The sequence below is a fragment of the Wasmannia auropunctata genome, unplaced genomic scaffold, assembly GCF_000956235.1.
Source record: "Wasmannia auropunctata unplaced genomic scaffold, wasmannia.A_1.0 LD334694.1, whole genome shotgun sequence".
NCBI classification, from domain to species: Eukaryota; Metazoa; Arthropoda; class Insecta; order Hymenoptera; family Formicidae; genus Wasmannia; species Wasmannia auropunctata.
The window spans coordinates 326412-343454 of NW_012028196.1; the positions used below are offsets into that span (position 1 = coordinate 326412).

Consider the following 17043-nt stretch of genomic DNA (forward strand, 5'->3'; position numbering starts at 1 on the left):
AATGGCTTAGATCGCTTACATTGCAAATATTTGATTCATTTCGTTGTCCAAAATGTCCTCTATTAAAATGTGAATTTGTTCAATAGTTGTAACGAACGACTATTATGAACCATTTCGGCAGAAAATAGCATAACGTGTAACCACAAGAAAAAAAAACGCAAAAAAAGAAAACGTTTCCGAATGCTGCTGCTGCGGACGTCGAATTAGGAATTGTATAATCGGCGGAAGTACGTTTCGTGGGGCGCGTACGCGATTCTGTAACTTTTTTAAATCAACGAGACTGCTCTCGGGCCGACATTACGGACCCTAAAGTACGTCATTAGGCGGGTTAAAATTTACGAGAATCTTGCGGGAATTGCCAGTTGCGCGGTGCGTCGCGTGATCAACGATGATGACCACGTGTACGCGTCCAAAGGCGCGCGAGGGATATCCTTAACGAGAAAATGTCCATGAAATCTCCCGAAAGTACAAAGAAAGTGGCGATACGGCGGAAACACTGAGAAAGGAGGGAAATCAATTGCATACAATGTTGCAATTTTCATGTGCGTAGCGCGATATTCCGGGATACGACGCCGTTACCTGATTGTCGGACCGGAGTAACGGTAAATGCGCCTGGATAAAGTATAAACGTGAAATTAGAAGGAGTCTGAAATAATGAGGATTCTTAAAATACTGTAATATTCTACTCCCGAACGGCTTTTGCTCGCAGCCCGTAACAATTTCGAATATACGCTCGTCGAGTTTCTCGCCCGTGATATTCAATGCCGCGTAATGAACGTAATAATGCCGAAAAGATGATTACAAGCATTCCGTATACAGAACCCTTTGATTTTTTAATACTTCTCGCTAATTTCAATTCTCTTCTGTCTTAAATTCAAACTTTATAGATTTTTCTCTAATATTGCGAAACCTTCTATAATCGGTAAAGCTATTGATTCACTCTCAATATTTTATTGTCTTTTATTTTTAGAATATATAAGAATAGGTTTTCTCGGAAGGTAATATGCGAGTAAAAGTGCAAATGACTATGTGTAAAGATAGCCGATTCTTATTCTTGTATCAATTTCGAACACTCCGATGCACGTGGCGAAAGGATAATCGCGATACGTCGCACGCAAATACGATTCGACTCGAACGTGCATGCATGCATTAACTAACCGTAAATGGGGAACGCTGCAACACCGTTAGCCGCGCGATGAAGTTTTCCTGCGTCTAAAGCGAACGCAATCTAATTTCACACGCGGAGCCGAGCGCAATCTCAGAAAGACGTATGCGGTGATCATTTTAACAAAGCAAAAGGCAAAAAATATGTATAAAGGATTCATCGCATACAGAATATCTCGATTATGCGCCTTCTCTCCCTTTCTTGTTCTTTATTTTGTAAATTTCTATTCTTGAACCTACTCAAAAAAAGAAAATAATTATTGTTTCCAATATGAGAAAACATTGATAGTTTCTAGCAGTAAGTTAGTTTAGAGAGAGAAAAGAGAGAGAGATTGTTATAGCTAAATCAATCCTAGCACAGATATGAGTCATTCTTATATCAGTTTCTTAGAAGAATTAAACTTTAACAAATTTTATAAGAGCTTGCACTTTTCATCAGAATCATAAATCATACGCCACGCGAATTAATAAAAAAAAAAACCGCTTCAGCTAGCAGAATTTCCAAATCCTGTTTATAAATTACAAGTTCTTACGAACGTCTCTTGCAGAGAATAAAAATGTTAACGCAAGATAAAACAATAGAGAAAAGAATATGAGAATGTAACATCTGTTTTCTAATCCCTTTCGTTTAACGCTTAACGTTGCACTTCCTTAACTCCTTCGGAAAAATGTACATATTTCAACTAATAAATTCTGTAACTTACAAATATATAAATTATTAATAATATATATGTTAACTCAAACAGGTATTTTATTTTTAAATTATGTTTGTGCATGCAATGTATACTTATATATACTTATATGTATAAACATGACATGGAACAACATGACAATAAATGTATTTTAGAAGAAAAAAAGTACTAACAAAACGCGCATAGAGAAACGACATTATTCTTATCGCTATAATTATACTTGTATATTCACTTGTTACAAGAAAGTCGCTAGAATAAATAGTGAATAAAATTAAAATTAAGTGTCAAGAATACGTTCATTCATTAAATAAAATATAGAATGTCCTCCTGCTTTTTTGCTATTTCTTTACCTAAATTCACCGCTAAAATAATTTGTTCTGCTAAATTGCAATTTGACAAGATTCTCAAATTGAATACGAAATACATAAAGCGTTTCGGGGATGCGTTTCGTTTAACTGTTATTGATTTGCAAAACTCAAATTATTTTGCTTCATATAAATCCAATCCCACGGTTTACAATTTATCTATATGTAACCGATTAAACTATAGCCAAGTTGATTGCTAGATTTGAGGACCGAATGCGTCTCTTTAACTCCGTTGCAATGAAATAGTAATAGCGTGGATCTCGCAGTTGCAAGTGGTTGGCCACCCACAATGGACAGCAAATGAATCGTTTGTGAATAGAATCGTTTGTTCCTCTCAAGCTCAAGCTTCTCCTCTCATACTCTCGAGAAAAATCGCAAAATAATTATTGCGTTATACTTTGATTGTCTTCTCTCTCAATTTTTTGGAGTAAATCTCATTCCAAAAGATTGAAAATACTGCCACTCGGCCACTTAAGTGGCAGTATTTTCACTCTTTTCGAGTGAGATTCATTCCAAAAGAGTGAAAATTCACTCCAGAAAATTTAGAGAGTTCCTAAACAATCATCAATTCAATGCGATATGTTTCAAAACAGTTCGCAGTCTATTGCATTTTCTATAGTAATTTTACTTCTAATATGCAAATAAATAATATCCGACGAAACGAAAAATCGTAAAGAATGAAAGAAATCCACTATTTATCTTATTCTTGATCATATCTAAATCTATAATATCATATCAGTGACAAGTTTTTAATCGTATGATTGAATTTTATCTTTTATCCTCTGTCAAGCAAAGTTTAAAATTTGTACATAGAACGCTAATCCATCTTTCCAATCCTTCATTTTCCAATTGCATTCTAATATTAAAACCTAAAGATGCCGGAATATTCTCACAATTCATATTAATCCTATAACGTCGAAAAGACGAAGCGATTTGAAATTTTTCCGACCAGAAGAACAAGTGACCGCAATCAATATAACAAACAGCAAATGTAGACATACGGCCATGGCGATGGCTCATGCGCACGTGATTAAATTATGAGCGTTAAGTCGTTCGTCAAGTCGATGCTTAAACAAAATATAGGACAGTCTAATTTTATTATTCTTCATTACCGAAAATAATTTTTTTTTACATCTCTCATTAAACAATTCATAGAAATTTTAACTGGTACGTTTAACAGGATGAAATATTTTCTGTAAGCGTGGGAAAACAAATTTCACCAAATTTATACGTAGCTGATTTCAGTCTGGCAAAAACTAATAATTTATTAAATTAAAAATAAAAAATGAAAAATATGTCGATATGGCTATACTTATGTATACAGTAATTTAAAAATAATCCATATATTAAATATCTCACATATTTATATATTAATAAATTGGAATATTTATAAACTTTTGAGTTTATAAATTATTTCAAGCTATGTTTATCTTCATAAATTATAAAATTTTGTAAACTTGCTAACTTCCAGTTAGACTTGTAATTTCATACACGGAAAGAATAATTTTGCTGAATCCAGATTTGAAAATAATTTTTGTTCAATAATCAAAATAATTTTGTGCAAAAGTCAAAGTGATTGCTAAAATATCAAAACGTTTTATTGCAACGCTTATCAGTTTCGACATTACAACAAATTATTTTAATGATTCAACAAAAAATTATTTTCAGATATGTTTTTAGCACAATTTTTAGACAGTTCAACAAAATTATTCTTTCCGTGTATAATTTTGTATGTGTATGGGAGGGGGAGGGGGGGAGAATTCAAAAGTTTATAATCCTTATTTTCCTTAATTAAAAGATTTAATCTTTATTTTCATATTTTCACGGAAACATCTTTCTAAATAATAATTTATAATTGCGACATTTACTATATAATAAATTCCTAAAATCGTTTGAACCGTGAGCAAAAAAAAATCAAATACGTCTAAAATTGATAAATAAAAAACGAGTAATCATCAAAATCCAAGTCTTGTTATTATCGTGTACAATCACCAAATGCAAATAGCAGCTAAATTGAAAACGCGGAAACCATTTTGACAGAAAGTCTAGAACAGCGGATATATAAAACTTTCATTGAATATCAACGCGAACAGAATCGTAGATAGGAACCGCGATTCGAGGTGATTAAAAATTGATGAAAATCGGACCGCTCATCGCAAGTCAGCAGGTTTAATGGTCCGATAAATACATAATGGCATGCACAGTCAGTCATTCATAAAGTTCGAAAAAGAAATACGCTTGGCCGCGGTTGGAAATTTGACGAGTGATCAGATATGATAGTTGGCAGCCTCGTCGTTATCTACATATGTTTGCCGTGCAATTCGACATCGATGCGTTTACACGACACGCTCGTTGTACGATGTAACAACTCTGGCATGCGTGCGGGACGTCAAATAAAAACGAACAGATCTCGATATGGCCATATCGTCGAACCATGTTAAAATGTTGGATGTTACACGAAGAGAAACAGTTTGACCAAATACAGATTTGATTGCAAAACGCAGAAAGATATATTTGGAACGTGGTTAGTTTAGTTAACAAATACAGTTTCGCGCTGACAATAAACCTATACCTATGTAAACGAAAAAGATTTCACATATCTGTTATTTTTTTCTGTTATTTTAACCGGATTTTTGGTACAACAAATTTTTAACGTTATATCAACCATGTTCTGCGGTGTTTTGAAGAGATCAAAAAAGATTAGTTCATAAATATATTAAAATACCGTACCAATCTAGAATCTATTAATATCGCATCAGAACAAAATAAGTTATAAATTATATTCCGTTATCGTTGATGTAATAAATCATAAAAGATAGCTTTTTAATATCAATGTTATTATTGTTTTATGCTGTATAAAAATGTATCTAACTTTTAATGATATTTATATGGAAAAAAAAGAATAAGTTTGATATCAAATCAGAACAACTTTATAATATCAGTTTTATATTAAAAGAAATTTTATCTTTGCCAGCCGTAAAATTAGCCCTTGTTTCATGAATTTTTTTAAGATACTCAGTTATATACAATACAACGCGGGTTTTTGCATAAACTTATATATTATTTGAACAGCAAAAAAAATTTTTTTATTTATATAAAAATGTATTTTAATGCCTCCAAGTGGCGATTGAATGTGATATGTTTTTCGAGTTGACAGAAGTAATTACGAGAAACGAATTAAGATATATTGACTTGATTCTTTTTTCCTCTTGATTCTAATACTTTAACGCATGGCGTGAACTAAAATCATGATTTTACAACAAACATTCAGTTTGTTATTAATAAAAATTGTTTTTTAATGCTATCATTTTTACAAATTTCAGGCAATTGACATCATTTTAGTTCACGCTATACGTTAAAGTATTAAGATCAAAAGGAAAATAGAATCAAGTCGATATCTTAATTCGTTTTTTCGTAATTACTTCCATCAGCTCGAAAAACATGCCACATTCAATTGCCACTTGGAGGCATTAAAATACATTTTTATATAAATAAAAAATATTTTTTTTGCTGTTCAAATAATATCTAAATTTATGCAAAAATCCGCGTTTTACTGTATATAATAGATTTCCTTAAAAAAATTCATAAAACAAGGGCTAATTTTACGGCCGGTAAAGGTAAAACCCCCCTTAAGTCTAGAATTCGATATATCAATCAACGGGAAATATTCTCCAAAAGAATAATTTTAAAATAATCGCGCAGAGATGTTCTCATAAACTGCCATGAAGTGCGGTAGTTCAAGGATTCATTTTGCAACGGAGAAATTAAATTTGTCCCGATTACTGGCGCGTGACCGTGCAGCCAATACGATACGAGATTGGACATAATGCGGTCAATACACCGTTGAAATAATGAGTTTGCAAGAAGAACCACCAAACTAAAGAACATATTCGATGACTTGGGCAAGGCGACACAAGGTGTGCGACTGAAATCGCTTTCAGAATTCGCTTCGGTGAAAGCCAACGTTTCTACGGATCATACGAGTATAGCGTGTAGCAGATTGAAAACCGTTAATGAAAACATTCATACGTACAGTTAAATTAAGCCTTTCTGTTCTTTTTGTCCATCGTGATGAACATACATTTTCATCCTTTGTAATATGCAAACAAACTTTCAGGTTCGTCTGTGCACAATGCATTTATAATGGCTTCAAATAAATACTAACTTTTTTTAAATAAAACTTTAGTAAGGTATCTTAATGATGTCCATGAAGATGACACGAATGTTTTACATCAACTATTGAATACAACAAGATTGCCAGGAAGAAGAATATAAGATTTTCTTACCATTTATAATCATTACTAGATTTACATTCGTAATTATCTAAATTTTTGTAGTTATTAGCAGTTTGCAGTTATTAGAAGGGACGAGGGAAACATAATCAGATAGATATACATATATCATTCAGCAAAATAATCGTACGTCTAAGTAAATGACCTTACACAAAAGTATTAAACAAGCATGTCGTACACGGAGAGAATTTTTTTTTAAATTTACCCTGCAAATCATGTTAATTATCGGACAATATAGTATTTAGGCAAATTTTACTGTGCACTACAATAGGATTTCGCAGTAAAATTTATTGTAGTGCACAGTAAAATTTGCCTAAATACTATATTGTCCCACAATTAACATGATTTTCAGGGTAAATTTTAAAAGAAAATTCTATCCGTGTACAGATAATTTAACATCCATACACTCGTGTTAATAAAAGAACCAGCAATCGCTGTCAATATATATACAATTAAATTTAGTATTGACACTACTACATCGATATTAACTACGTCGATATAAAGGATGAATTGATTCATAGAGGAAAATGATACTGCACGCTTCGCTCGAACACTCATTACTGCAATCAATAGATTTCAAACAATAAACGGTCACGATATTAATTCCGTCACTTGTTTATCGACAACCTCTATTCTATTGCTAGTTGCAACGTAATATGCTGGCAATTAATATAGTTGTCGGCTGCAATGATTGCGCAATCGGTGTTCTCGCTCAAACGTTGCAGCCGACATAATAGAATGATATCGAATGCAGCGAGATTGTCAGGAGGAAATGTAAGTTTTCTTTCATTCACTGTACTATTTGTCAAGTAAAATTAAAAATATTTCCTAAAAAGGTTTTAATCCCTTAAGAGATCTTAATCTAAATTTCAACATTATAAAAAAATATTATATTATATTCGTATGTGCGCAGAGAATTATTAATTTACTTTCTATAACTTATTTTTCAAAGCGTAAATATATTGCATTTCATCCCACCGCGCTGATTTTCATTTATACGCAAATATTGAAATTGCGGAAGTACGTGAATTGTGAAAATTACTGAAATGTATGTAGCGAGTTGCAACTGAGAAGCCGTGCAACTAAAAAAATTATAAGCGCGTTCTAGTTACTTCCACACCGTGGTTTACTTTCACACCGTAACGGTAACGATAGTGATGCTCAAATGTAGCGTTTATATACGTTTAGGGCGCAATGTACAAACGCTAGTTGCAAGCCAGAGAGAAAAGATAATGGCCGTTAGCGTAATAAATAATATTTAAAAAAGTAACTGCACTCAATGTGCACGCGTTGTTGGCAATATTCATTTATATTTTATATAAATGTATATAAAATAACCAATATCAATTAATAACCTCAGAGCAATAAATGACTTTTATAATATTAGATTTTTTATCAGAAAAAAAAAACATTCATTTTATTATAAGTTTAATATACTTCAACTAAATATTATATTGTAAATTTGTATTTACATAAATTTACAATATAATATTATAATTATTATATAATATAAATTATTTAATTTGTTTGACGCTTTATATTTATATCTTTCGAAATTTTTTCGTGTTTGCTTTAACTAAAAGTTCTTAGTTGTTGCATTATCCTTTGAAAAAAAATAAGCAGAAGCAAAAAAATTTTCCCGCTAACAACATTTGTAGTTAGTAAAATAATAAAGATATAAAGAGATGATTCCTGAAATAACATTTTTTCAAATTATGCAATAATATGTATTGTTTTATGAAGGCCACATTCAAAGTATTCAGACAGTAATGACGCTTATGAATATTTTTAGCATGAAAAAGAACATAAACGCATTCTATGAGGTCGAAATGAATAGACGTAACCAGAAGACGAAGATGAATGAATATAAAGCAACAGCGCATAATTAGCGAAAACAAATCTCATGACACCTTTTATGCGTAGATACCTATTGTTGTTTTCGACAGAAGTGTCAGCTGATAATACAAATAAATCTAACAATGTATCTCAATATAGCACATTGTTTCGAACGTTACAAGATAATACATATACATTTTCCAACGTAAAAGAAACACGATCAACCTGAATAATATAACGTCACTTTCAAATGACAAACGTGTTCCTTTAAAGAATATAGCACATTTATAAATGAAATTTGCCATAAAATTTACTGCAAAAAAACGTATTTCATTGTAAATCGTTCTATTCGTAACAAGATAGGTTTTTTCTGACAGAAGTTGTAACATCAGAGCAACGGCAAATTGCGTGATTTGATATTTCCACACTATTGCTACTACCACGTTGCAGGATATCGCGTGACTTCAAATCCTACCTCGCATCAAATGACGAATGGCAAACGATTCGTACACGAATGCAGCGCAAACCTAATTGCTAGACCGTATATGTACGCGTCGATTGATAATCATTGCTTTCAACCGTATTGAAATTAGTGCGCCTCGATTATAATCACAAATTCCGATTTCTCAAAAAAAAAGGGAGAGGAAAGGAAAGAGTCGTATTACCTCTTTATGTCAAGACAAGGTAATTAAAACTTCCGTAAACGCACGATTTCCCAATTAAAATATAACATGCGCTTATAAAATTACGCCTGCAATCGATACTGCCGCAAAATTGCAAATCAAACGAGACTGCGAATTCCATGCGATTTTATTTAGTCCAGGAAAGAGAATAAAACAGAAGGTGGATGAACAGAATTAAATAAAATCGGCCTCGGATGCCGATATCGTGGAAAATCTATCTGAGTATAACGAATTATCAGCTTACACTGCCATACAGTGAATTTTAGTTAAACCGTTTAGCAATTCTGAAAATTGCATACATATATTATATGGAATTTTACGGTAATTTTTGAAACAAAAAATCTCATGAACACATGCCCATTTCCTCTTTCTGTTTACTCCTTCTGTCTATTTTCTATTTTTTCTCTTTCTGTCTTGCATTAAATATTAAATAAAAATGCAGAAACACATTTAATTGTTACATCGTATGTACGCGCAGAAATAAATTAAATGTGTACAGGATGAGTTATTTTAAGTGACGCATTGATTTTTCTCGAAAACCAAGGCTTGTATCGAAAAATGTTTTATACAAAAGTTGTACAGCTTCAAAAGGGACATAAGAGATGGTGTTACTGATTTAATCTTGGATGTATGTACGTCATATGGAAGTCAACTTTGGTTTTTCTCGAAGACTTTCCATTAAAAAAAAAACAAAATTGACTTCTATATGACTTTAGTACGTAAGATTAAATCAATGGCATGATCTTATGTCTTCCTTGAAATTGTAAAACTTTTGTACGAAATATTTTTCGATACAAGCCTTGGTTTTTGAAAAAAATCAATGCGTTACTTAAAATAACTCACCCTATATCTATACTAGTGTAGCTTAAAAATATAAAAAGATAATATCACTCCTAAGATATCAAAGGAAATATGTATTTATAATTTCAGAAACCTCTCTAAAACATTCTGAAAAATATTTAACATTTATAAAAAATATATAACATTCTGAATAATTATATAAAAATGATACAAAAAACTAATGTCGACGTATATACCATCCAAATTTTTATAAATCATTTCAATTAACATTAATACAACTATTAATACAAATATAAAATTTTATTAATAAGTCGTATGCTGCAAATTAAATATCGAGTTCAATACTGATGTCGTATCGGCATATTAAAAATAATACACAAAGATAAAACAAAGATAAATAAAGCGTTAATAAATTGGATTTATTTTGTATATAATTAATATATGTGTATTTATATACAAAACGTGCCCGCGCATATAAGATACTAAAAAAAAGTTAATAAATTTTTTCATATTTCGTCAGCCTTATTTGCTTATTTTTTTCTCGATTTTTTCATATTTTATCACTCTTGCTTTGCTGATATCCATATAGAACTATTCATTTTTCGTATATATATATATATATGACAATTTCGGAACAAGTTTTAAAATGGCATAATGCACACTCGAAAAATGAATAGTTCTATATGGATATCAGCAAAGCAAGAGTGATAAAATATGAAAAAATCGAGAAAAAAATAAGCAAATAAGGCTAACAAAATATGAAAAAATTTATTAACTTTTTTTTAGTATCTTATATGCACGCGGGCACGTTTTGTATATAAATACACATATATTACAATTATATACAAAATACACACTCGAAAAATGAATAGTTCTATATGGATATATTCTATATATATATATATATACATAACTAAATTTTGAAGTAAATATGTATATAGAATCTGCAAGTCAGCACAGGTGCTTTTTTTACGAGCAAAGTCGTTATGATCCTATAGTTTTTATAGAAGCAATTTGCATGCAGAGCGTAGAGTGGCGCATTGTACTAGGAGATTGAACTTCTCGGGGTCAATTTAAAAATTCCGGTTCATTATTTTGCAAAACACGACGTAGATCGGCGCAAGCGAAACTACCACATCGCGAAAAAGCGGCTTCTCTCACTTCCCGTTTACGTGGAAATGACGGCATTTCTTTAGTGATACGCGAGACGCCACGGGATTTTTCGCCACGTGGAAGGATATGATTTGAATAGTCGAATTTTGGCAATGTCGGTTTCTATAGAATCGCGCGCAATAAATAGGAACTCTTCGTTCAAAATAAGTAACAGAAAAGCGACCCTAGTACGAGAAATACATTTTCACATTTGTAATAGACAACTTATAAAAAAATCGCTATGCTACATGTTACATTTTTTATTTATGTATATTATAAAGAAAAATTCAATTTTTTTAAAATGCAATATAGTATTTCAAATTATATGTGATTGAAAAGTCATCCACACATTTGTAAATATTTTATAGTTTGTTATGCAAATATTTTCTAAACTAAAAGAGACTCACCTCTCTCACTTTGTCCCTTCGTTGCCTGGCGATGTGATCCTTATCCTCTCCACCGATGGTTAATGGCAGCTTATCCGCAAGCGCTGGTGGCACTGTCACCAAAACCATTTCTTCCTTGTGCACTATCAACGATGAGGAACTACTTGTACGCACTCGCGATTCACCCATGTCCGGTTTCTCTAATGTCTTTTGTTGCTGATACTCCTCGTCGATTTTCGCCTAAAAATTCGGCGCGCAATCGAAATGTATTCCGTGATCATTTCAGATGGCATGCGAAAGTCATACAATACACGTTTAATTAGTAAACAATAATAAATGTGACATATAATCACTGCATGTTAAAATGCATTGGTTTGCATCATTATATTTTTATATTTAAATTTGGATTTATTCAGATTTATTTGGATTTAATCTTAAAGACTGAATAAAAAATATATTTTAATCGATTTTAACCGATTATATTTTAATGTTCGAAAATAGAAATCAATAAGTTTAATAATTTAATTTAATCAAAAAGCATTATTTTGAAAAAAATGTATACTGAAAAGATATTGAAATAGAAATAATTTTATGGTATACATATATCAAAAATTATTATTTGAACATTTTATTCCCTAAAAGTGGATCCCTGTTTTTCAGTGTATATCATTTTCCAGTAAGTCATACTTACAACTGTAATGAACAGTGAGTATATTTCAATGTTATTTCAATGATAATATACTGATTCAAGCAGTGAATATCACTGAAAGACCAGTGAATTCACTTCTCAGAACTGTTTGATAGTTTAACTCACTATCTTTCAGTGATATTCACTGTTTGAATCAGTATATTATCATTAAAAGAACATTGAAATACTTACTGTTTATCACAGTTCTAAGTATGCCACTGGAAAATGACATACGCTGAAAATCAGTAATGATTCCATTGATTTACATTTAGAGAGAGTTTTAACAACACTGTATATTCATTTATATATTTATTTTTTTAGTAAAAATAATAATCACAAAGTCTATTAACATATGCACATGCATATCTGTAAGATAAATTAGAAATAAACTAATAACTAAACGGTATTTTAGTCAAAATAGTTTAAATCTAAAAGTTGTTTATCAGTATCTGGTTTAAATACGCAACATAACAAACTTATTTCCATGACTGGCTTCGCTATCTCCAGCTCGTAAAGCGATAATTATGCAAATTATGCGTATTACTGATGTTTGCTCAAACTCTATTAGTTGGAAATACGATTCAAGAAATTGTATTTAAAAATTTAAAACTTAAGGGATCAATGCTTTTTTTAAATTAAGATATAAACATAAAATTAACTTTAGCTCTTGCTATCTTACTCCACACACACACACACATATATATATAAATTTTGTTTTATCCTGATATTTGCAAAGCAAACTGTATCCTGCTTGCGCCATTAAATTATTTACTGCACTATCATTTGCAAAAATATGTACATAATGTAAATGTATGTGAGTGGCCGCAGTTTATTAAGCTCGGCTCCATAGATTCATTAAGCTTAAATGACTTGGATCTTGGATCGGTCATCGCTATGGGAAAGAGACCGATGCATTTCCGCGAAAATTACACATGCCATCTGTAATCTAGATTTCACGGAAGTACATTCATTTTCGCCTTGTTTACCTCCGAACCGTACTCTCGAACACCTTACCGTTACATCGTTATAAAGAAAAGAAGAAAAAAGAGAATATCATGTGAGAACTACTTTCATACGAAATAACACGTTTCTGTTGGGTCGCATTATTAATTTCATTTCCACAAGATTGTAAAACAATCTATATTATCTCGAGAAACCTTGAGAAAAGTCTGTTAAGACACGAATATTATTCGAACAGTGACAATAAAAATAATGCCATGCATTACAACAAAAAAGACGCCGCAATTCGTAAGTATTTAAAAGAAGTGACTGTCAGTCGTATTAAACAACAATCGAACACACGCAATGCTACTATTATCACTTCAAAGTGATTTCTTAAAACATGACGATCGCCTTGGTTAAATTATGTATGATCTCAAAAAATGAGTCCTTCATGTCCTTCAAACATATACAAAATTTCATCAAAATAACTCGAGTAATTTTCGATAGTTTTGGAAAAAAAACAAAATTTTTTTCTCTTTATCTTTGCCATTGTGTTTCAATCTTTAAAATTAAGCCGCTTCAGACATATGGTTATATGAAGTTTTCATCTTGAATTATTATGAGGAATCACTTTAAAATCTTTTAAAGTACTTAACTATCATCATGTATCTCAGTAATTGCCACTTCACAGTAACTACCTAGTGTGAACTACTACTTATGTGCGACGAATGCACATTCATTCCGCAACGCGCGTGCATGAATGCTACTCAACGATAACGCTATTTATCGCGGGATATTTTCTTTCGCACGTTCACATAACGCTGCTCCGACAGATCGTATTTCCCTTCGTATACGTGCGTCTTTATTCAAATCATCTCCCACGTTCCAAAACTCAGAATAAATACAAAAGACAAACATTGTTGCGCGAGGTTTAGCTTTGCGGAATTTCGATTTTCGAGCAAAAAATTCAAATATTGCCAGCCACAATGTTGCAATTTAATATAGGATTCGACCAGCGTCCTTTCAAAAAAAAAATCGACTGCGACGACGTGTCGTTTGATTTATGGCGAAAAAGTGCAACGCGCGTGTAAAACAAGTCTTGGTTATTATTTCCTACGAAAGAGAAGAGAATGGCGAAATGGAAATAACAGCGAGGAACGAGTCACGCGCGCATACGAACAAGATAAATCATATTTGCTGGATACAACTCTAAATAGTACGCTTATCTGTATCAATTAACGTCTCGGGCCGAAACTTCGATTTATATAAATTTTATCAAAAAAGTAAATTTATCATACAAAATGTATCACACGCAAACAATTTATTTGTTCATTCGTATCTATATCAAATTTAATGCGTACTCTTTCAATAAAAATTTTTCTTTAAATATTATTTATCTTTTCCCTTTTTTTCTTGCCTTGCAACAATTGCCTACTCGTTAAAAAACGTCAACTATTCTTTAAAAAAAAAGTATTTAGTCGCTACTAAATTCTCGGATTATTTTTTTTTATTTCCGGATTTCGATAAATCGTAATTTCGGCTCCAGCATCCGGATATCGATTTCACGCGGATGCATCGCCGTACAAGGGCAAGATCACGGCACGACCTTGCGCGACCTACTCACGTTGAGTGCAAAGAAAGAAAAAGAGCGCAAACGGAACCGGAGAGTTTCTCGACGTCGGCGTGTACAAGTCGCGGAGAGAGATATCCAGTATCGTGTTGTCTCCGTTTTACCGAGCGAAATCAGATTGACTTTAACCCCGAGGAATTCCAACGATCGAGTCAGTTACGCGAGATCCGCTTTAAAATGCATCTGCATTCGATGGAAAGACATGGGACTGCAAAAAATGGGTGATGCAAAGAGAATTTCTGCTGAGTTTGAATTTGATTGTCGAACGATTCGAGCATTATAGACGTCTTCAATATGTGCGAGTATTCCTATAACATATACTTATAATACGCGCGTTCTTAAAAGAACGCAAAAAGATTAATAGCTTAAATCACGGTCAAATGCAGTCGATGATTGAATAAGCTACGCCAGCTGTTGTCACGATTACACTGCCTCGAGATGCGGAATCGGTCATCTCGATAAATTATTATTAATTAGATATCAATGTCATTAATTAATATTAAACAAATATTCGCGCATTTGCGGAGTGTTCGCTTTGCTCGTTGCTTAAACGAAACCGGCGATTAACGGAAGATCGTTATCGTTCATTGAGACGGAATCGTGAACGGAGTGACAGCGCGCGGAGTCCGCGCACGTGCGTCAGCCATGTACGTTACAATGGCCGTATGTAAACAAACGGAGCACGACCTGATGCAAACAGAGCATGTCCATTCCGTGACGGTACAGTTTACCGGAGGGAATTCAACGATATCGCGAAAGAGGGAGAGAAAGAGAGAGAGAGAGAGAGAGAAAGTGATAGGCGTAAGTTTCCCCGATAAGGAAACTTATGTTCGAGGTGAGGCGTTCGAGAGGCACGGTCGAACGAGAGGTCGACTTTGGGCAAGCGCGAATTCGCAACCTGCAACTTCTGCTTGTCCTCGACGAGGTGCACGTCTTGATGATCGCTGCCCTCGTGGCCCGGTGGCACCGCGTTCGGGTGCCCGAACGCGGACGAGCGCGAGTCCTTGACGTCGCCGGAGGCGCGCGGTGGCACCGGCAGCAGCAGCTCCGGTCCGGCCTTCTGCATGCTCTGGTACACGCGGTAGACACTGTTCACGGCGGCGCCGCCGGTGCGAAAATCCGGCAGGTAGAAGAACGCGCCGAAACACACGACACCGAACGTCATGAATACCAGGAGGATCAGGTACTTCTCGCGAGGACGGAAGGACCGTCTCGAGAATAACGGCACCGGTACGCCGTTCGCGAGGCGTTGGTACGACGGCAGCACGCCAGTCGACGCGCTCATCTTACCGCGACACACCTACACACGTGCAACGCACCGCGGCACTTGATCACCACCCCGGTGTTGGCGGATACGCGAAAACTCGAGCACCCGTGCGCGTTTCGCACCCGTGGCTCCTCAGCCGTCATACGCCATTACGAATCGAGCACCACCTGCGTGCGGCAGTTGACATCTCGCGACTACTCCGGAGCGCCGATCAGCTGACGTGGCACGCGCGGGAAACTGCACCAGGACGGTCGACTGCGCGGCTGGCTCAGCTGGCTGCTAGCTGACAGTTTTCGTCCGGTAGAGCATTGTGAGCGACATCTGTCGATCCGCGGGATTTGACTTACCATCGGTTAATATACAAGCCATTTATTTATCATTATTAGATAAATATACATATACTATATATGTATGTACATACATGCATACATACATACATACTGCATACAAAGCCGAAAGAAAACGCTCTTATATAATTACTGTATGCCCATCATTTCCACTCGAAAAATCAATTTATTTACAATACATTTACAAGAACTCAGGTTGAGATTATAACTTCTACATGATTTAATAAATTATTACTGGATATCATATGTATATCCAATCATACAAATCTATATATATCAGTAATATATATATTGTGTATCTGTATATCTATATATCTATATATCCACCCGGAAAAAAAAGTTCCATATATAATTATGTGCAAAATATGTCTATGTTTCTTTCTTTTGTAAAATTATTCTTTAATACGAAATTGATAATAATAAAAAAGAAACATAAAAAATAATTAAAAGAATAATTTTTACATTGGTTTCTTTTACAAAAAATAAAGTTTGAAGAAATGAGAAAAATTGCTCATATATGTATAATCATATATGAGTGATTAAAAATATACATATATAATTACATGAACAATTTTTCTTCAAAGAAAAGAAAGATATATGGACATATTTTGCATATAGTTATATATAATTATATATGGAATTTTTTTCCCGGGTATATATGTATATCTGTATGTACATACACTCGCTCACTAAAAGGTTGCGACACTTTCTTTTTTATAGGTTTCAAAACGCATTAATATTTTGCAAATGCGGACCACGATTGGTGTTATACTGCCTTTGGACTAAAGATAGTACATC

At 33.4% G+C, this 17043-nt stretch overlaps 1 protein-coding gene across 4 annotated transcripts in view; it reads right to left on the reverse strand.

Annotated features, from left to right (window-relative positions):
- The window catches only part of LOC105458087, a 328659-nt gene extending 312610 nt beyond the window's left edge, over positions 1 to 16049 (reverse strand). For all 4 annotated transcript variants that reach the window (XM_011703154.1, XM_011703155.1, XM_011703153.1 and 1 more), the window contains exons 1-2: positions 15530 to 16049; positions 11393 to 11611 (exon numbers count right to left, since the gene is read on the reverse strand). In XM_011703154.1, the coding sequence (XP_011701456.1) occupies positions 11393 to 11611; positions 15530 to 15916 (606 nt within the window). In that variant the 5' untranslated portion in view covers positions 15917 to 16049. The remainder of the gene's footprint in view (positions 1 to 11392; positions 11612 to 15529) is intronic.
- Between the last annotated feature and the right edge of the window lie 994 nt (positions 16050 to 17043).